Source organism: Equus caballus, chromosome 7, assembly GCF_041296265.1.
Source record: "Equus caballus isolate H_3958 breed thoroughbred chromosome 7, TB-T2T, whole genome shotgun sequence".
Classification (NCBI taxonomy): domain Eukaryota; kingdom Metazoa; phylum Chordata; class Mammalia; order Perissodactyla; family Equidae; genus Equus; species Equus caballus.
In genome coordinates, this window is record NC_091690.1 from 5,729,168 (window position 1) to 5,747,871 (window position 18,704).

The 18,704-nt window shown below is 66.8% G+C and overlaps 3 protein-coding genes across 9 annotated transcripts; all 3 read left to right on the plus strand.

Moving 5' to 3' along the window:
• The first annotated feature begins 438 nt into the window (after window positions 1-438).
• MAP2K7 (mitogen-activated protein kinase kinase 7) lies at window positions 439-10,305 on the plus strand. 2 transcript variants are annotated; one of them, XM_023644655.2, is made up of 12 exons: window positions 483-710; window positions 2,407-2,454; window positions 5,517-5,658; window positions 5,840-5,906; window positions 6,017-6,130; window positions 6,213-6,332; window positions 6,501-6,608; window positions 6,701-6,880; window positions 6,989-7,069; window positions 7,187-7,329; window positions 7,895-7,940; window positions 8,077-8,483. In XM_023644655.2, the coding sequence occupies exons 1-12, from the start codon at window positions 587-589 to the stop codon at window positions 8,209-8,211; spliced, it is 1,308 nt and encodes a 435-aa protein (XP_023500423.1). In that variant the 5' UTR covers window positions 483-586; the 3' UTR covers window positions 8,212-8,483. The 2 variants fall into 2 exon arrangements, with proteins under 2 accessions (XP_023500424.1, XP_023500423.1); XM_023644656.2 differs by lacking the exon at window positions 2,407-2,454 and having other exon boundaries at window positions 439-710; window positions 8,077-10,305.
• A 169-nt stretch (window positions 10,306-10,474) lies between these two features.
• TGFBR3L (transforming growth factor beta receptor 3 like) lies at window positions 10,475-14,224 on the plus strand. 6 transcript variants are annotated; one of them, XM_070272624.1, is made up of 7 exons: window positions 10,475-10,814; window positions 11,752-11,888; window positions 11,966-12,280; window positions 12,907-13,033; window positions 13,140-13,298; window positions 13,507-13,579; window positions 14,037-14,224. In XM_070272624.1, the coding sequence occupies exons 1-6, from the start codon at window positions 10,592-10,594 to the stop codon at window positions 13,572-13,574; spliced, it is 1,029 nt and encodes a 342-aa protein (XP_070128725.1). In that variant the 5' UTR covers window positions 10,475-10,591; the 3' UTR covers window positions 13,575-13,579; window positions 14,037-14,224. The 6 variants fall into 6 exon arrangements, with proteins under 6 accessions (XP_070128725.1, XP_070128721.1, XP_070128724.1 ...); XM_070272622.1 differs by lacking the exon at window positions 10,475-10,814 and having other exon boundaries at window positions 11,324-11,888; XM_070272620.1 differs by having other exon boundaries at window positions 12,907-13,579.
• SNAPC2 (small nuclear RNA activating complex polypeptide 2) lies at window positions 14,037-18,041 on the plus strand. The gene is made up of 5 exons (XM_023644659.2): window positions 14,037-15,281; window positions 16,264-16,383; window positions 16,509-16,577; window positions 16,879-17,275; window positions 17,373-18,041. Exons 1-5 carry the CDS (start codon window positions 15,099-15,101, stop codon window positions 17,702-17,704), a joined length of 1,101 nt encoding a protein of 366 aa, XP_023500427.1. The 5' UTR covers window positions 14,037-15,098; the 3' UTR covers window positions 17,705-18,041.
• The last annotated feature ends 663 nt before the right edge of the window (window positions 18,042-18,704 follow it).

Below are 18,704 nucleotides of genomic sequence, written 5' to 3' on the forward strand. Positions count from 1 at the left end.
TCCCCACGGGTGCCTAATTATGGTGAGGAGGCAGCAATTATGCATAACAGGGATCCTAATAAAGCACTGTCCGAGAAGAGAGAGGCAATTCCGAGAGGGCGTGGCTGCAGAGAGGGCCGGGCCGGGAAGAGCGAGGAGACGGAGGACACAAACCCGCGACAGGCACGGGAGACGGCTGCCGAGGAAAGAGCCAAGGCTGCGCACGCGCAGCACACGCCACGCGCGAGATTTCGTCTCCCCCGCTGTGGGCATGCGCGCCACTTTCCCCGCCCACCGCTCTCGGCAGAAGGGCGAGTGGGTTTCCACAGGGCTCCTGCCGCCGGAGCGCTCGGGAATTCGCGCATGCGCAACACGGTGGGGGATTTGCACGTTGCCAGCAAAGAGCTCTAGGAGGCGTCATCCCTCTGGCTGCGACGCAGCACGCACGCGCAGAGGTTCTCACGAAGGAAGGGCGGGAGCGCGCCGCGGGCATGCGCCGTGCCGGGGGAGACGGCGGCTCGGCGGGGTCATCCGCGCGCAGGCGCAGTGCGGTGTTTGTCTGCCGGACTGACGGGCGGCCGGGCGGTGCGCGGCGGCGGCGGGGAAGATGGCGGCGTCCTCCCTGGAGCAGAAGCTGTCCCGCCTGGAAGCAAAGCTGAAGCAGGAGAACCGCGAGGCCCGGCGGAGGATCGACCTCAACCTGGATATCAGCCCCCAGCGGCCCAGGCCCAGTAAGCACGGCGGCGTGGGGGAGGGGGCGAGCGGGGCGGGGCGCGCGTCGCGGGAGGCCCCGCCCCCGCCGCCAGGCCCCGCCCCCGCTTCCGGGGCGCTCTCTCTCCTCCTCCCCGCCCCCCCCCCGCTGTAGGCTCGCGGGGAGAGGGTCACGGTGACCCGGGGGGCGTGGGGCCCGCGAGCTGCGGGCAGCCCTCCCCGGCCTGAGGGTTCCCACTGGCGGCACTTGAAGCCCGGTTACCCGGGCCCAGGCCAGGCCCCCCGTCTGTGACCCGCCCCCGTCACCGTGATCCTCGGAGCCTCTGTCACCTGCTCCAGCCGTGCGCCCCCTACTCCACGCGAACGTGACCACGTCCAGGTCCCCGCAAACATGTCCACATTCTATTTGACCAGAGGATCCCACTCCCACCATCTCAGTGACTGTCAAGAGGCCCCATCCCCTCTCCCCGCCTGGGCCCTTGTCATCCGGTTCCGCGGATGATCCGCTCACACACAGGCACACACCTGGCCTGGGGACACTTGAGGTCACACAGAACCCCTGTATTCCTCTGACCAGATGACTCTCCCAGTCCCACCCTGTGACTGTGTCTGGCGATGCCTCCTTACCTGCCTGGCACTTTATGATTGGGCTCAGCAAACTGCCTTCTGCACACTCTACCCGCATACACCAGGCCCCTTGTGCCCCTTTAGCTTCTCTGCCACCGTCTAGGTGACTCTCTTTAGCCCCTTCAAAAATACTCAACCCCCATCCTGGGGACTCGGTCACCCGGATTCAAGTGACTTCCCCTTTCCCGCACACCCACCTCCACAACCCGGGGACACCTGAGGCTACCCAGGCATTCCAGCACACATGCACCTCCTTTCTGATCCCATTGTCTTATCTTGTCCTCTGTCCTCTGGAGTCCAGAGCCATCCCTCCGGCACCCACACCAGGCCTGGGGTCACCATGAGCACACCTAGCGTACAGAACCCCCTCCCCAAATTCTCTCAGCTGGAGGGCATCGATTTCCCCCTCCCCACAGACTTGATGGACAGCACCCCCCTATACGCGCTTTTTGTGACTCTGACCCAGCAAGTTGCTCTCCTTTATGTTCCTTCAGATGCGATGTGACCTAGTAGCTTAAGTAACTCTTCGGGGGGTCGTCCTGATGGGAGGGGAGGACACCCCCATATTTGGGTACCCCAAGCACTTCCCGCTTACCCAGCCTGCCCCCCACCGCCCCTGTGTATGGTTCACTCCCCATCCCTCCCTCTTCTGACCTGGGTTCCTCCCTGGAGGGGTCTCTTGGGGCCCCAGAGAGAGCCCTGAGGTGGTGATGCTGGCTTGGACACTCCTGGAGCAGGACCTGGCCAGCACTGGAGGGTCCCTGCTGGGCTCTGCAGCGCTGCTACCCCGCCAGCCCCAGCGTGGAGGGGACAGTGCGGGGTGCGTTAGGGGGTGGCCATCCCAGGTGCAGAGAGAGGCATGGCGAGGCCCACGGCGGGCAGGCCCCCCGAGGAGCCCCCCTCCAGGCGTCTGTGTGTGCTCCATCCCATCCTCCCAGTCCTCCATCTCTGTCGGTTTCTCCCCATCTCTGCGGTGTGGTGCCTCGCGCCTCCCCCTCGTTATGATTTGATTTCTTTTCTTTTGGACAGATCGGTGGTTTCTGTTGTGATTTATCGTGGTGTTGTTTTTTTCTTCCTTTTCCCATCCAGTTATTGTGATCACTCTAAGCCCTGCTCCTGCCCCGTCCCAACGAGCAGGTACCAGCCTTTTTATCATCGCCGCTTGGGACATCTGCACCATTGACCTAACCGCTGCCCCGGCCGCAGAATGCCTTCCCCACCCCCCCATGCTGCGTGTGTGCGCGTGCGCATCTCCTCTCTCTCTCTCTCTCTCTCTCACTCACTCTCACTCTCACTTTCACCCCTTCCACACGGTCCACGTCCGGCCGCCTGGCCTCTTCCTCTGTGTCCTGTCACCTCTCGCCCCTGCCTTCCTCTCGGGCACAGGTTTGGACTCCCTGGAGGAGGAAACGGGCGCCCTCGCTGACTAGGAGTCATGACTAGGGGCATGCGTGTGTGCCAGTGTGTGTATGTGAGAGGGAGGGAAAGTGGGGCCAGTGGGGGGACTGGCCTGTTGAGCCATTTCGACACTTCAGCGAACACCGATGGCCCCTGTGTGCTGGCCTGTTCCAGGCACCAGGGACACAGCAGTGAATACAAGGGACCGGGTCCATGCCATTGTGCGGCTGACACTGGGGGTGGGGCGAGGAACAAGGAGCCCACTCCCAATCAGGGAGCCTGGAGAAGGCGACGGGGCTCGGAGAAGAGGCGAGACAGATCAGGGCTGGGGTCCTGCAGGGGACGGTCGGGGAGCCTCTAGAGTAGGTGGTGTTTGAGCCTCATGGGAGGTGGGGGGACATGTGAACCGTGGCCGAGGGAACAGCCCCACCAAGGCCGAGCGCAGGTCCAGCAGGTCTGGGAGCGGATGAGTGTGGGATGTGCCTGTGTGTGGATGTGCGCGTGTGGGAGACCTGGCCGGCGGTCCTGGTGTGTAAGTGGGGCTAGGTTGGGCAACTGTGTGTACACAGTCTTGGCGGGGGGGGGGGGGGGGGGGGGGGGCGCTGGCTCTGTCAGAGGCTCTGTGGCATGTCGTCTGCCTGTCTGCATGTGTGTGGGAGTTTGTGCCACGCCGGGTGTGCGTGCGTGCGTGTGTGCATGTTGGGCTGACAGCCTGGTACATCTGTGGCTCCTGATGGCCACATGCCCCTGTGTCCTCTCTTGTTCTCTCTCTTTCTCTCCCTCCTTCCATCTCTCTCTCTCTCTCTCTGTGTCCCCCTTTCTCGTGCAGCTGCTGTCCCTCCCGCCCTGCCGTGTGGTGCATCACCACTCCTGTGACCTCTGTTCACTGGGCCTTCATGTATCTCCACTGACCCCCACCTTAGTCACCCACACCAGCCCCCTAAGATCCCCATGTGCTTCAGTTTGTGGGGCCAGCTGGAAGCCTCTGTCCCCCGACAGCCTTTTTCCGGGCTCTGGGGCAGCCTCAGGGGCCTGGGAGACTGTGTGAGGGAGGGGACCCATCGGGCACCGGGAGGTGTGGAGAGGGCAGTAGTGTGGTCCTCGCCCCAGAGAGCTGACAGTGCAGGGCAGAAAAGGGGCCCAGGTACCCCCAAGGGGCAGGAACCTGGCAGTGTCTCCAGCGAGCCCAGATGCAGGGGGAGCCCCAGAGGTTACCGAGCCAGAGAGTGAGGGCTTAAGACCCTGATTCCAGCCCTGCTGGAGCAGAGATGCAGGGATGGGGCAAAGCGGGGCCGGAGCAGCAGAGAGGGACCGCAAGAGGCGAGGTCACTGGGCCTGGCCATGTCCTCGGGGTCCCCAGAGCTCTTCGTTTGCTCCTGCCAGGCTCTAGCCAGTCCTGCACCCGTTCTTGAACTGCAGGCCAGGCTTGTAGACCTGCCCCCTTGCTCTGGCTGCAGTCAGGGGCCAGGGCCAACGGGGCAAGGAGAGTGCCCGGCTGCCAGCAAGTCAAGCCTATTTGTCCTTCCCCGTTGATCACCGGGCCCGTCACCAGGTGCCTGCAGAACTGTGGGAGGGAACGGTGGGCCACGGCAGGGAGGTGTGGAGAGAGAGGAGGGGGCAGTAGCTGAGGGGTAGGCCACAGGCTTCCCTCCACGGACAGGTGAACCTGGGAGAATGTGTGTAGCTGCCGCCTTCCCCAGCCAGGGACCCCTCTCTGGAGTGCCAGGGCCCCTGGGCTATGGGGCGTCACTGGAGCACCGTCTGTCCCCTCCAGGGGCCACACTGGCCTCCACTTCCCTACCCTGTGGCCAGCCCAGCCAGGGAGGCTGCTCGTCCCTCGGGGAACCTGCACTCCTGTCCTGGGCCCCTCTCTGGCCTGTCTCTGCAGCGCCTCCTTTGGGCCCCAAGTCTTGGCTCCCATCTGTCTGTTTGTCTGTCTGTCTCCCACCCACTCTCCCACCCCTTAACGCCGCCTGCCCGTCCTGGGGTTTCCGCTGCCTGCCCGCTGCCTGCCTGCCTGCCTGGAGCATGCCCGAGCTGTCCGCATGCAGGCTGTTGGAAAGAACCAGACCCCCTCGCCTGGCCCAGCCCCCGCCCCCCTAGTCCCACCAGCCCCTGGAGGGGCTGTGCCACCTGGACCCCCTTACCCGAAGGACACAGGCCCAGCCTGGGGTTCTGCCCTGGCCTCCATTGGCCCCAGCTCTGCAGGCCAGGCTGGGAGGCTGCCAGAGGGTGGCCCCCCGACCCTGGAATAAAATGTGGGGTGAGGCAGCTAGAAGCCTGGGTCCCTCACCCGCTGTCTCCCCAGGGTGGTCCGCCTCCCTCTGTTGGGCAGCCAGGTTCAGTGCTGCCCACAGGGCCAGAGCCCAGGCTGATCGTGGCGGGCGTTCCCCCCTCACATGGTCCAGAATGTGGGCGCAGTGGCCCTGGGCCTGCTTCCCAGGCAGAGGTGGGGAGGAGACGGACACACCAGGGAGGCCGCCTGGCTGAGCGATGCCATCAGCCTCCAGGCCTCGTTTTTCTGTCAGCATAGACTTGGGGACACACCCTCAGCCTCTGGGGACCAGCCCTCCCTGCCAGCCCACTGCATCTCCTTCCAGGTTGGGGGTAGGAGAAGGCACCCCAAGAGTGGTTTGGGGGTGGGGAGCTCCTCCGGCCCAGCAGGGAGGGGCAGTGCTGGCCTACCTGAGGGATGCCAGGGAGGGGAGGACCAGGGTCCTAAGCCCCCCAGAATGCCAGCCCTGGAGCTGGGGCCAGCTGGGAGCTCACCCCCTCCCCGCCCCTGGTTCTCACCCCCCCAGCCTTGCAGCTCCCGCTGGCTAATGATGGCGGCAGCCGCTCCCCGTCTTCCGAGAGCTCCCCGCAACACCCTACGCCGCCCGCCCGGCCCCGCCACATGCTGGGGCTGCCACCCACCTTGTTCACACCCCGCAGCATGGAGAGGTGAGCTGTCTGAGTGGGGCCGCTGGCCAGTGGGGGGGGCCGCTGGCCAGTGGGGGGGTCGGGAGGCGCGTGTCAGAGGACGGTGGTTTAATCTGTGGGAACCCCGGTGTGTAGGGGGCCGGGGTGGCCTCGGCTCGGCCAGGATCCCCCGTCCACCAACGCCTACTCCGTGTCCCCCCAGCATTGAGATTGACCAGAAGCTGCAGGAGATCATGAAGCAGACGGGCTACCTGACCATCGGGGGCCAGGTACCGCCCTGCCCTTGGCCCCTGGGGTGCGGGTAGGCCACACCTGGGTAGGTCCTTGGGGGCAGGGGGCAGAGGCCCGACCCCCAACTTGGGCTCTCCTTCCTTCCCAGCGCTACCAGGCAGAAATCAACGACCTGGAGAACCTGGGGGAGATGGGCAGTGGCACTTGCGGCCAGGTATGGAAGATGCGCTTCCGGAAGACAGGGCACGTGATCGCCGTCAAGGTGAGCCCCCTCCCCCCCACCCCCGCCCCGGGTGGCCCCCACCCTGCGTGCTAAGGCTCCCCTCCTCTCCCGTCCCATGCAGCAAATGCGGCGCTCGGGGAACAAGGAAGAGAACAAGCGCATCCTCATGGATCTGGACGTGGTGCTCAAGAGCCACGACTGCCCCTACATCGTGCAGTGCTTCGGGACCTTCATCACCAATGTGAGCCCGCACCTGCCCACCTGCGGGCCCCGGGCCCGACTCCCTCCCCGAGGGTGGGAGGGGCTTCCCTGCCAGCTCCGAGCATCGCCCACCCCCTGCCTGGATGGAACCATCTGGGGTGGGCAGGAGGATGCAGCAGCCCCCAAGCCACTTCCTGCTGCCCCACAGACGGACGTCTTCATCGCCATGGAGCTCATGGGCACGTGCGCCGAGAAGCTCAAGAAGCGGATGCAGGGCCCCATCCCCGAGCGCATCCTGGGCAAGATGACGGTGGCGGTGAGCGGCGGGGCAGGGGCGCGGCCGGGCAGGCGGGTGGCCCTCAGGCCCTGGCCCCCCCATCACTGGTGCCCGCCCCATCCCCGCCGCAGATCGTGAAGGCGCTCTACTACCTGAAGGAGAAGCACGGCGTGATCCACCGAGACGTCAAGCCCTCCAACATTCTGCTGGACGAGCGGGGCCAGATCAAGCTGTGCGACTTCGGCATCAGCGGCCGCCTCGTCGACTCCAAAGCCAAGACGCGGAGCGCTGGCTGCGCCGCCTACATGGCAGTAAGTGGGGGCCCAGCAGCGCTGGGCTGGGGGGCTGGGGGGCCACCTGGGGGCACGCCTGCCCCAGCCACAGGGGACATCCTCCCCTCTCGCCTCTCCCACTGGCAGCCTGAGCGCATCGACCCTCCAGACCCCACCAAGCCAGACTATGACATCCGGGCCGACGTGTGGAGCCTGGGTATCTCCTTGGTGAGATGGGGCCCTGTTTCCGAGGGCTGGGGGCCAGGTCTTCTCCCGGCACGGAGGGAGGGAGCCAGGGTGGGCCGGAAGCCGTCCTCCACCTGGCCAGCTGCCATCTCTGTCCAGGTGGAGCTGGCGACGGGACAGTTTCCGTACAAGAACTGCAAGACGGACTTTGAGGTGCTCACCAAGGTCCTGCAGGAGGAGCCCCCGCTCCTGCCCGGTCACATGGGCTTCTCAGGGGACTTCCAGTCCTTCGTCAAAGACTGGTGAGGAGCCCCCGGCCCGGCCCTCCGCGCTGGGAGGCGGGACGAGGTCAGGTGTGGCCCCGCGCTCCTGGCAGCCAGCCGGGGGATCCGGGGCCCGAGGGAATGGAGGGGGTCCCCCTGGTTGGGGGTGGGGTAGCCTTGAGTGAGGAGGGGCTGGTGGCAGGGACTGCACACAGGAGCCGAGCTGAGCCCTGGGGGCCATGAGTTGGGTTTGGACTCGGCCCGAGGGGACAGCTGGCCTTGCGGGCATTTGGCAGGGTGGACCCTGGGCTTCCCCACGGGACAGTGTGAACTAAGGTCTTGGAACAGAATTCTGCGTGCCGAGTGTCTCCCCCAGGGAGCCCCCGCCCCTCTCCCACGGGCACCTCACAACCCAGTTCAGGCTCTCAACAGGTGGGAGGCCCTCCTGCCACTGGGGGCAGGCTTCCCACTTGTCAGCACAGTGCCAGAGGATGCAGTGGCTCCTTCCACGATCCTGCAGCCTCCTGGCTCTGTGGGAGGGCAGCTGAGCACGTGGTGCCGGCCTCTCCCTGACTCTCACCTCTCTTCCCTCCCCTCTCTCCAGCCTTACTAAAGATCACAGGAAGAGACCAAAGTATAATAAGCTACTTGTGAGTACCTGCTCTCCCCTCCTGTCCAGGCCCCCGCCCCGGTCCCTTCCCCACCCGCCCTCAGATGGATGCCCAGGGCCTGAGCACCAGGCCAGCAGGGAAGTGCCCTGGGCCTAAGCCCCTCCTCGGCCCGCAGGAACACAGCTTCATCAGGCGCTACGAGACGCTGGAGGTGGATGTGGCATCCTGGTTCAAGGACGTCATGGCGAAGACTGAGTCGCCCCGGACTAGCGGAGTCCTGAGCCAGCACCACCTGCCCTTCTTCAGGTAGCCACGTGGTGGCGGCCAGCCCTGCCGGGGGCCAGGGGCATGGCCACAGGCCCCCCTGCCCCACCCGGCCACCCAGCTGCCCGCCAGGGGAGACCTGGGACCTGGACGGCCGCCAAGGGCTGAGGACAGAAAGTAGGGGGCGCCGAGCCACCCCCGACTCCCTGCCCACCAGCCGTGGACAGACGGGCCACCAGGCCCAGCCCTTCCTGACCCGGGCTCAGCCGGCCGTGCGTCCCCCGACAGACACTGTGAACGGAAGACAGCAGGCCGCGAGCAGACTCGCTATTTATTCAGCCGTAACCTCTGGGCTGGGGCGGCCCCCAGGGGCTGGGAGAGAGCCACCCGTCCTGCACCCTCCCACACTCGCCCCCGCGGGCTCTCCCCTCCGCCTTGTCCCACGCACACGCTTCCTGGCCCCGTCTCCCTCTCTGTCACCTCCCTCTCTACCTCTCTGGCTTTCCCATCACCTTCCCTGCCTCTGCCTCTCTCCTGGCCCAAGCCTGCCCCCCCACCCGCGGGACCCCTGGGGCCACAGGCCACCAGCGAGCAATGAGTGGCATCCTGGCCGTGGGAAGGCGTGCTGAGCATTGCGACTGCAGCCGGCCCCGGGCCGGTCTCTCTCTGTCTCTCTCTCTCTCTTTGATCTCAGGGGGTCCTTTTTGGAGTTTATTGTATTTTATTGTACTTGGTGGGGCGTTTGGGGGTGGGGGGAGGAGAAGAGCTCGTCTCATGGGGTTTGTCGGTACCTTCAGAAACTTTTACCAAAGTCATGTTGAGCTGCTTGTGGGGGAGCCCCCACCCGCCCACCCGTGGGCAGTGGGGGGCTGGGGGCCGAGCCGGGGGGCCTGGGCCGCTGCGCATTATCGGCCCAGCCCAGCCCGGGAGAGACTGGTCCCGAAGGTAGGCTGTGGGGGCTTCTCCTCCCTCAGGGCTGGAGACTGGCCACAGCTTGAGGGGGTGAGTTGAGGACCTCAGGGGGCGCGGAGGGAGCCCAAGGGGCCGTGGCCACCCAGGGTGGCCTTCAGGGAAGGCAGGCGCGGGGCGAGGTGGAGGGCAGGAGACGCCGGTGCAGCAGGGAGGCGGCAGAGGGAAGGGATGGCGGGAGTGGGGGCCACGGGGCCCAGGGAGGCAGGATGGAGGGTGCAGGGAGTGGATGCGGGGGTTCGAGGACGTGTGACAGGGACAGAGGTGGGCAGGCCAAGGGCTGGGCGTGCGGAGGCAGTCACGCCCTCATGGTGCCCCTGAGCGCCCCTCGACTCACCCAGGGCTGGCCAGTCCCTAGCCCGCCTGGAGGCCAGGCCGTGGTCCCCCCAGCCCTCCACAGCAGCCAGAGCAGGAGGGTGGGGGGTCTTTCTTTTTGTTGGTCATGCATGCAAATCAAGTGGACAACAAACAAAGTAACAAAAAAAAAGAAAAAAAAACCCCACAAAACCATAAAAACCAACCACACCAAAGGTGAGGCCCCTCGCTGGATGTAGCCGCCGCGTCTAGACTTAGGCCGCCCTGTAGCCTCTATCCTCTGACTCCTTACTCGCCATAGTCACAAGATGCCGCATGTTTCAGAAGTACTCCAAGTCATCCTCTCTCTGCCCCCCAGGGGCACGGCCACCTTCTCTGGCCCCAAGTCCCCTTTGTGAGGGGATGGGGCAAGGTGGGGGGCCACAGGCCCGGTCTCCGCTCCCTCCCTGCCCGGGCCCACAGCCCCAGGGGCCTGAGCGGGGAGCCCGAAGGGCGCGTGGCTGGTCCCAGGGCCCGCGCAGGCCCAAGCCCGGCTGCCTCGGTTTCTTTTTATTTAACTTTCTTTTCTGTTTTGTGAGTGTGTGTCCACCCTCCCCCTTCAGTGTTAAGTGGAAGTCCTGGGGGAGCCTCTGTTCCCCCTCTCCCACGTCCTCCCCTGCGTCACCGGTCACCAGCCATCCCTCTCAACCAGGCAGAGGGCGGAGCCGGCAGGCAGGGGCCTGGGGCGGCCTGGCCCAGCCCACTGGCCCAAGACCCCTCTCAGGCCGCCAGTATTGCCCCGTCCGTTTTTAAAACAAAACGCCCTCGTTTGTAAATCCTTAGACGCTTGAGAATAAAACCCTTCCCTTTTCTTCCACTGAGTCTGTTGTGTGTCGTGGGCATGGCGGCACCTGGCAGCGAGGGGTGGGAGAGGGCTGGGAGCCCTGGCCTTGAAGGGGTGGCGGCTGGGGGAGTGGTGCCATTGTGGTCAATGAGGCCTCTACATCGGGGGGAAACTGAGGCAGGGTTGGGGCTGGTAGCGGGTGTTTGTCGTGACTTGTCAGGCATCAAGTGGCCAGTGTGAGGGAGCTCCCTCCGCCCCCAGTAGCCTCAGGTCATCAGAGAGAGCCCTTAATCCCCGCAGGCCTTGGGCTCCGGCTCTGATGTCAGCCCCTCAGTGCCCCGCCCCTCGGCCTGCCTCCTGCGGTGGCCACCCAGCCAAGGCCAGGGCCGCCTGCCCACCTGCCGGCCCTGAGTGCTGCCCCGGCTGGCGCCTCTGCTGTGAGCCCTTGCACACTCACCTCCGCCAGTCCAGCATGCTGGGTGTCACTCTCCTGCTGCTGGCCCTGCTCCCAGGGACGACCACCTTGCCCAGCCGGCCACCTGGTACGTATGGGCTGGGGACGTGGACCGCATCACACTCGGGTTCCCATGTGGCTCTTTCTCAACTTGTCCTCTCGTCCATCCCGCCTGGGGGAGCAGAGGTGGGTGGCAGGTGGGTCTGCCCCTGTCCCCTATTCTAGGTCCTCTGGGACCCCCAGCTGCTTCAAAGCCCCCAGCAACCAGGGTGAGGCCCAGGGCTGTGGGGGGCGCGGAGTGGTGTACAAAGGCTTTAGGAGGTGTGTGCGCATCCTGAATGGCGGAGAACCTCGGTTGACAAGGACCCCAGCCAAGGCCTCCTGAAGCAGACAAGTGTGTGTGTGCGCCTGCGCGCATGCACCCCTGTGGGAGCTCCCCAGAGCCGCCCCCTGTGCGGCCACTGCTCAGCCTGGGCATGGGGAACCTGGGCCAGGAGAAGCCCCAGTCCCTTGGGATGGGCCGGGCTCGGGCTGGGCCAGAAGGGCTGGGGAAGAGCACGTTTCCGCTCCCTGCTGATGGCAACACCTCCCTCCCCTTAGAAAGGGAAGGGTGGGCCAGCACCCTCCCCCAAGGCCGGCCCTGCTGCAGCCCCAGAGCCCCTCGGTTGCAGAGCGTCTGGGACAGGAGGACCTCTGAGCCCACCCAGGCTGCCCCTTCACTATGGGGGCCCCTCAATCCCTCCCCGCCATGATTCCTCGCCCACTGCGTGTGCAGAAATCTAGGCCCGGGAAGCGGGGCTCCTCCCCAGGGGCGCGCAGCTTTGCACCCGGCCTCAGCGTCCGGGCTGTGACGTCCAGAGGTCTCCAGGTGAAGGGGGCATGGAGCCCAGCATGGGGGAATCCTCCACCACGGCTGCACCCGTTTCTCAAAGGAGGCAGCGGAGGCGAGCAGGTTAGGGGACTTGGCCCAATGGCACAAGGGCAGCGCGTCTTCCCCGCTCTGTGCTACCCTCTCTCCCCGTCAGCGCCCCTGTTCCCCGCGGCGCCTGGGCCCTGGCTGCGCCGACCCCTTTTCAGTCTGGAGCTGTCGGACTCGGAGGACGCCTTCCCGCGCCGCGGGGGGCCGCTCGAGGTCCCGGCCAACAGCCGCGTGTTCGTGCAGGTGCGGACGCGGGGCGCCCGGGAACCGGGTGGGGGCAGGTAGAGACGGCCTACCCTGACCGCGACCCCGCCCCTCAGGCGGCCCTGGCCCGCGCCTCCCCGCGCTGGGGCCTGGCCGTGCACCGCTGCTCGGTGACACCGTCCTCGCGTCCGGCCCCGGGGCCCGCCCTGGCCCTGCTGCGCGGGGGCTGCCCCGCCGACGCCTCGGTCGCCTTCCCGCCGCCACCGCCGCCGCCGCGCCCCGGGGCCGCCCGCCCCGCGCGCTTCAGCTTCCTCCTGCGCCCGGTCTTCAACGCCTCCGTGCAGTTTCTGCACTGCCAGCTGAGCCGCTGCCGCCGCCTTCGGGGAGGCCGCCAAGCGCCTGCGTCTCTGATGCCGCCGCGACCGTCGCCGGTGCGCGAGCGCATGGCTGGGTGGCCAAAGACCGTCGGGGGCTGAGCATAAACGCCTCTGGCATCTGAGGGAGGAGCTCCTTGGGGTTTGGGGATCTGGGGGTCGGGGCGCTTTGGAGCCGGGGCAGGGGTCCCTCGGAACTGGGGTAGGCACTGGGTCTCTCTCGGGCTGGAGCCTGGGCGCAAGGATCCCCGAGGGGCCCGTGGGGCTCTGCTCAAGGGTTCCTCGGGACAGGGAGTGGGCACTGAGTTCCCTCCTGGGCCGGGCTCTGGGATCCCCTTGGGCAGGGTTCCAGGGTCCCTTGGGCGGGGTTCGGAGGTCCCTCCAGGGCTGGGTGGCTGGATGCAGAAGGTCACTAAGGGGCTGAATCTCTGGGCTTCACAGGTTAGGTGCTCAGAGAGCCGGGTCGCGTGACCACCTTCAGCCGCTGAAATTTGGGGTCCTTGCGGGCCGGGAGCCTGGCTGCTTGTATATCTCAGGGGCTTGGATGAGGGACCCCCAAAGGACCAGACTTCCAGGGGTCTAGTGGCGGGACTCCTGGTTACAAAGGGTACTGGACACTAAGATCTCTTGGGATCCTGGATCCCGGGGCCTGACGTCGCCATCTCTTGCCTCCCCTCCCCCAGTGTCTGCCTCAGGATGAGGCGTGCGCGGGCGCCGGCAGTGGCAGCGGCGAGAGCCCGGGTGCCGACAGCCCGCACCTGCACACGCTGACGCAGCCCATCGTGGTCACCGTGCCGCGGCCGCCCCCCAGTGAGCGCGCAGTCGTCTTCCGCGGGGGTCTCTGGGGCCGGCCAAGGGGGTTTGGGGAGGACCCCTGGGGGGCCTGGACCCAGTGTCAGCGTTGTACTCGCCACAGGGCCCCCCAAGAGCGTCCCCGGCAGAGTCGTGCGCCCCGAGCCTCCCGCGCCGGCCCCGGCGGCCCTGGAGCCCGCGCCGGTGGTGGCGCTGGTGTTGGCCGCCTTCGTGCTGGGTGCCGCGCTGGCCGCCGGGCTCGGCCTCGTCTGCGCGCACTCAGGTACCACCCTCCGCCCGCCGAGACCTCCGCCCGGCCCCTCGCCTGTTCCCGCGCGTCGGCACCCCGGGGCGCCGCGATCCCCGCGTGCCGGGCCCGACCATCCCTAGACTCGCCTCCGCCACGCTCGCAGCAGCCCCCAGGGGGCGCCCTTGCCCCGGCCCCGCGCGCAGCAGCCCCTACCGCTCGGCAGCCCGCCTCTCCCTTCCAGCGCCCGCGCCCCCCGGCCCGCCCCCGAGAGCCTCGCCCAGCGGCCTCCAGCCCAGGAGGCCCCAGTGAGGCAGGTGAGTGTGTGTGTGCGTGTGTGTGTGGGGGGGTGTCACGTGGGGACGGTGGGACAGCTGGAGGAGGGAGACGATGACAATGGCCCTTCAAAGCCCTTTCTGTGCCAGGCAGGGTTCTAAATGTTACGCGTTTTAACTAATTTAATCCTCATAACCTTCAGGTAGATACTATTATAATCCCCGTATGAGAGATGAGAAAAACGAGATACTCTCTCAAATTAAGTAAACTGTCCAAGGTCACAAAATTTGATGAAGCTGAGATTCGAACTCACGCATGAGTCACTCGCGGCCGACTGGGGGCTCTGTGTCGCAAGAGGGGGTCCTGAAACCTCAGACTCGTACTAGGCGAGGGGAATTCGGCACACAGACTGATGGGGAGGCCAATGATCGGCTGGGAAGGGGGTGGCCTGCCTTGTGTCCTCCTCCTCGCTCAGCCTGGGTCGCCCCCCCACCCCAGGGATGGCGCGCCCCCAGCAGGGTTCGGAGATGTACCAGCCACGGCCTCGGACCAGGCCTGCCAGGACTGGACGGGCTGTCCTGGACCTCGGACTCGATGGGACCACGATCCCTGCGCCCCGCCCCCCTCGCTCCTCCTCCCCCCCTCCCACCTGGGCTCAAAATAAACATCTGGTCTGATCCGCAGAAGTCTGAACTCTGGGTGTGCCTGCGGCGCGGGGGTGGGGCCAGGAAGCAGAGGCCTGGGGCCAGGACTGGGGGATGCGGGATGGAAGAGGTCCAGACTGGAGGGGTGGGGCTTGGGGGCGTGGCTCATAGGCCCACACAACGTGTGCAGATCCGGGCCAGGGGAGACCCAAGGGCGTTTTGTCCCAAACAGAAAGGGACCAACCTCACTGGCTGAAGTTTTAAATAGGCCCCGCCTCCTTCCTCCACCCCTGCACCGGCCCACCCGCCTCCTGCGTGTTTCCAAACCGGGACCCTGCCCCCGCTAGGCCCTCGCTCCCCGGCCTCTGCTCCAGGCTCCTCCACAGTCAAGAGCTTCAAGGTCTCCTGCCCGAGCACCTCCCCGCCCAGAGCACAGACAACAGGGGGACTATTAGCTCCATTTTACAGATGAGGAAACTGGGGCTCAGCACGGCCGCATGGCTCCATCACCTGCTCAAGGTCCCCAGGGCTGGTCGACCCCCCCAGCCCAGGCTCTTGGCTACGACTGGACAGCTGCCTTCGGCCAGGGCCCACCGCTCTTCGAGAAGCAAAGCACACAGGCGGTTCACAAGACTCAGTCCAAGAACGGAGGAGGGCGCGAGATCGGAGGGCTCGGCTCCGGGACGCGAAGGGGACGACACGCGGGGTGGGCAGGCTTCTCGTTCGCCCCGCCTCCGTTCGGAGGCCGCTCTGCCCACCATTTCCCATCCAGGCGGCTCCAGTCGGCCCGCCAACGCGGAGCCACGCCCCCACCTGCTTCCGCCTCGGCGCGGTGATTTCTGGCCCCAGCGGCCTCCGTAGCCCCGCCCACCGGGGAAACGGCCCTGGAGCGCCGACACCGCCTTCCCGCGCCGGCATGAAGCCCCCGCAGCGGCGGCGGGCAGCCCCGGCGCGCTATCTTGGCGAGGTGACCGGCCCCGCGGCCTGGAGCGCCCGTGAGAAGCGGCAGCTGCTACGACTGCTGCAAGCGCGGCGGGGCCAGCCGGAGCCCGACGCCGCCGAGCTGGCGCGGGAGCTGCCGGGCCGCAGCGAGGCCGAGGTGAGGGGTCCCGGGAAGGCCCGAGGCTGGAGGCGGGGCTAGGATGGGTCCCGGGCGGGGCCTGGGTGGGCGGGACGAGGTGAGGCTTAGGGGCGTGGCCTGGAGATAGGCGGGACGAGGTGGAGCGGGGGCGGGGCCTCGAGTGGGCGGGGCGAGATGAGGTCGGGGGCGGGGCGAGGCTGAGGAACCGAGTGTGTGCCGGAGGAGGTCGGGACTCGTGGAAGGCTGGGTGGTGGGTGCGTGTGAGAGGCTGAGGGGCGGGGCGTGGGCGTTGCGAACGCGAGCCTGGGGGCGGGGCGAACTTGGGGGGAAGGCGGGGCCAGTGGGCGGGGCCTACGTGAGGCTGAGAGGCGGGGCGAGGAGGAGGCAGTGCTGTGGGAGGCTGAGGGGCGGGCGGGGCGGGGCGAGATGGGGGCAGTGCGTACGAGAGGCTGAGGGGCGGGGCGAGGGGGAGGCGGTGCTGTGGGAGGCTGAGGGGCGGACAGGGGCGGAGCCTACGTGAGTCTGAAGGGCGGGGCGAAGAGGAGGCAGTGCTGTGAGAGGCTGAAGGGAGGGCCAGGGGCGGGGCCTAGGTGAGGATGAGGGGCGGGGCCAGGAGGAGGCAGGACTGCGGGAGGCCGAGGGGCGGGACGTGGCCGGAGCGGAGCCCACTAATAGGGCGGAAGGCGCAGCGGGAGTGAGGTCGAAGTCAGTCGGGCAATGGGCCGGAGTGACCGTAGCGAGGAAATGAATAGGGCGGTGCTTAGCATGGGGGTGGCCCTGGCTGCGGGGAGGAGCCAGAACCGGCCCAGGCCTTCCATCCTTGTTCGTAGCTGGTCCCACCTGGGGCCTTGGCCTGCGAGCCCCCGAGCGGACTCACTGCGACCCTTCTCACCGGGCTCGCGGGAGGCCAGGGAGCAGTGGCCGGCCTGGAGCAGGCAGTGGGCTCCTGCTTCTCTCCCCGAGCCCTGGGCTTACAGAAGGCCGCCTCCTCTCTCCCCAGATCCGGGACTTCCTGCGGCAGCTCAAGGGTCGCGTGGCCCGGGAGGCCATTCAGAGGGTGCACCCAGGTGGCCTCCAGGGCCCAAGGCACCGGCAAACACAGACCCCGGCCCCCATCGAGGTGTGTCAGGGCAAGGAGTTGGGGAGGATAACGCTGTCAGGGGGTCCCTAGGAGGGGCAGGGCTGTGGGGGCCCCTGAGGGTTGGTCCCCAGGCCGACCAGGCCCCTTCTGGTTGCCCCCCCCAGGTGTGGATGGACCTGGCTGAGAAGCTGACAGGCCCGCTGGAAGAAGCCCTGACTGTGGCTTTCTCCCAGGTACAGCCATCCCCCGGGCCGGCCGGCGTGTCCCAGGGACAGGGTCATACCTAGCTAGGAGTCTAGATGAGGTGGACCTGGGTCCTGGGCCGTCCCTCCCGCCAGCTCTGTGCCTCTGGCCAGTCCCTGGACACCCTGAGCCTCAGTATCCCCGCTTCTGAGGCCAGCTCCTGGATGTGACCCTTCTTCAGGGTGGCAGGGACGATTCGGTGAGCAGGTGGGGGTCCCAGCCGAGTGCAGGGCCGGGGAGCCGCCGATCAGAGGACTTCCGCCTTTCCCCACTGATCTCTCTGCCTGCCAGGTGCTCACCATCGCGGCCACGGAGCCCATCAGCCTCCTGCACTCCAGGCCCCCCAAACCCACGCAGGCCCGCGGAAAGCTGCTGCTGGTCAGCGCCCCCGGAGGGCAGGAGGCCCTGGGCCCTGAGGCCCCTGGCCCCGCCCCTAAGACACATGGCTCCACCCCTGAGGCTCCTGGCCCCGCCCCTAAGACACATGGCTCCACCCCTGAGGCTCCTGGCCCCGCCCCTGAGGCCTCTGGCCCCGCTCCTAAGACAGTTGGCCCAGCCCCTGAGGCGTCTTCGGAATCCCTGGCCGGCCCCTCTACTGAGGAAGATTTTGCCGTGGACTTTGAGAAGATCTACAAGTACCTGTCGTCCATCTCCCGCAGCTGCCATGGCCCTGAGCTTTCTGCAGCTGGTGAGAGGAATGGGGACGGGGCTGTGGGGTGGGGGGCCCAGGCGGCAGGCCCCACCCTCCCCTCACCCCCGCCCGCCCTCCCTCCCTCCATCACCAGAGTCGGCTGTGGTCCTCGACCTGCTCATGGCCCTGCCCGAGGAGCTGCCCCGCCTGCCCTGCGCTGCCCTGGTTGAACATCTGGCAGAGACGTACCTACGCCTGACGGCCCCCCAGCCCGACCCCGCCAGTGGGGGCCTGGGGCCCGCAGCCGAGGATGGCGGGACAGGCTCCGGGGGGGAAGAGGAGGCGGGCCAGGCCGTGCCCCAGGCTCCTGAGAATGCCGGGCCCAGCGAGCCGAGATCCACTTGGCAAGCAGCTGGGGTCTGTCCCCTGAACCCGTTCCTGGTGCCCCTGGAGCTTCTGGGCCAGGCAGCCACCCCTGCAAGGTGAGGGCCCGGCAGGCAGAGGACACAGCAGACATCTGTGAGTCCCCTGGCCTCAGGCCTGCTCGGGCTGGCACGGGCTTGTCAGGATCCGGTCACGGGGGAAGGTCCCTGGCACGATGCAGCACAGAACGGAGTGGCCTTGGAGATGCTCAATACTGCGGGAGTCTCAAAAGGGGGAGCACAGTGGTACAGGGGTTCGCCCACGAACTCAGTGGGCTGGGGGAGGGAGCGCGTGGGGGGGGGCAGGCAGCTGGGTTAAAACCACTGTCAAATACTGCCCCCAGTCCCTTCCTGCGTCCTCTGTTCTATTCCTGTAACTGTCAATAAAGTTCTTGTCAGTACTCTCTTTCTCCTGTGAGTTAAAGATGATGGCAGTGGGGGCCCAAAATGCCAGAGCTTGGGCTTCTGGGGACCGAGGTGCGGTCATCAGCAAAGGCTGCTGCCTCCCCGTCCAGTCCGATGCTGCCTGCAGTGACCTCAGTGTGGCCATGAGGGGACTGCTGGTGACAGTGTGCCCTACAGGTGTCAGGGAAAGGTTTTCAGAGCGAAGTGACCTCACATCATACAGATGGAAGGGAGAGGCCAGCAGAGTGAGGGCGGCCAGGTGGGAGGAGCCAGGACCCAGGCCCGGGGCCCTGGGGGTTAGGGGTGGGCTCCCCATGTGGCAGGCGCGGGAAGGGAGGGCAGTGAGTCCCTGAGGTGGCCTTGGGGAAACAAGGGGAGAAGGGAGACAGGGAGGGGGAGCTGGAGGGGCCTTAGGATCAGAGAGGGGCCAGGAGTCCTGGCTGCTCCCAAGGCCCCAATTCCCCGGGGTGCTGCTGGGTCTCCTGGCACCGGGTCCTTCTCCATCAGCCTCCCTGAGGGTCTGGATTCAGGGGCAGGTGGGAAGCGTGGGGAACCAAGTGTCTCCTCCCCGCGCCACCCTCCCTCAAGCCCAACTAGTCCTCCGAGAGCCAGTAAATTTTCTGCCCGCAGCCTGTGCGTTGACACTGCTTTCCTTTTAT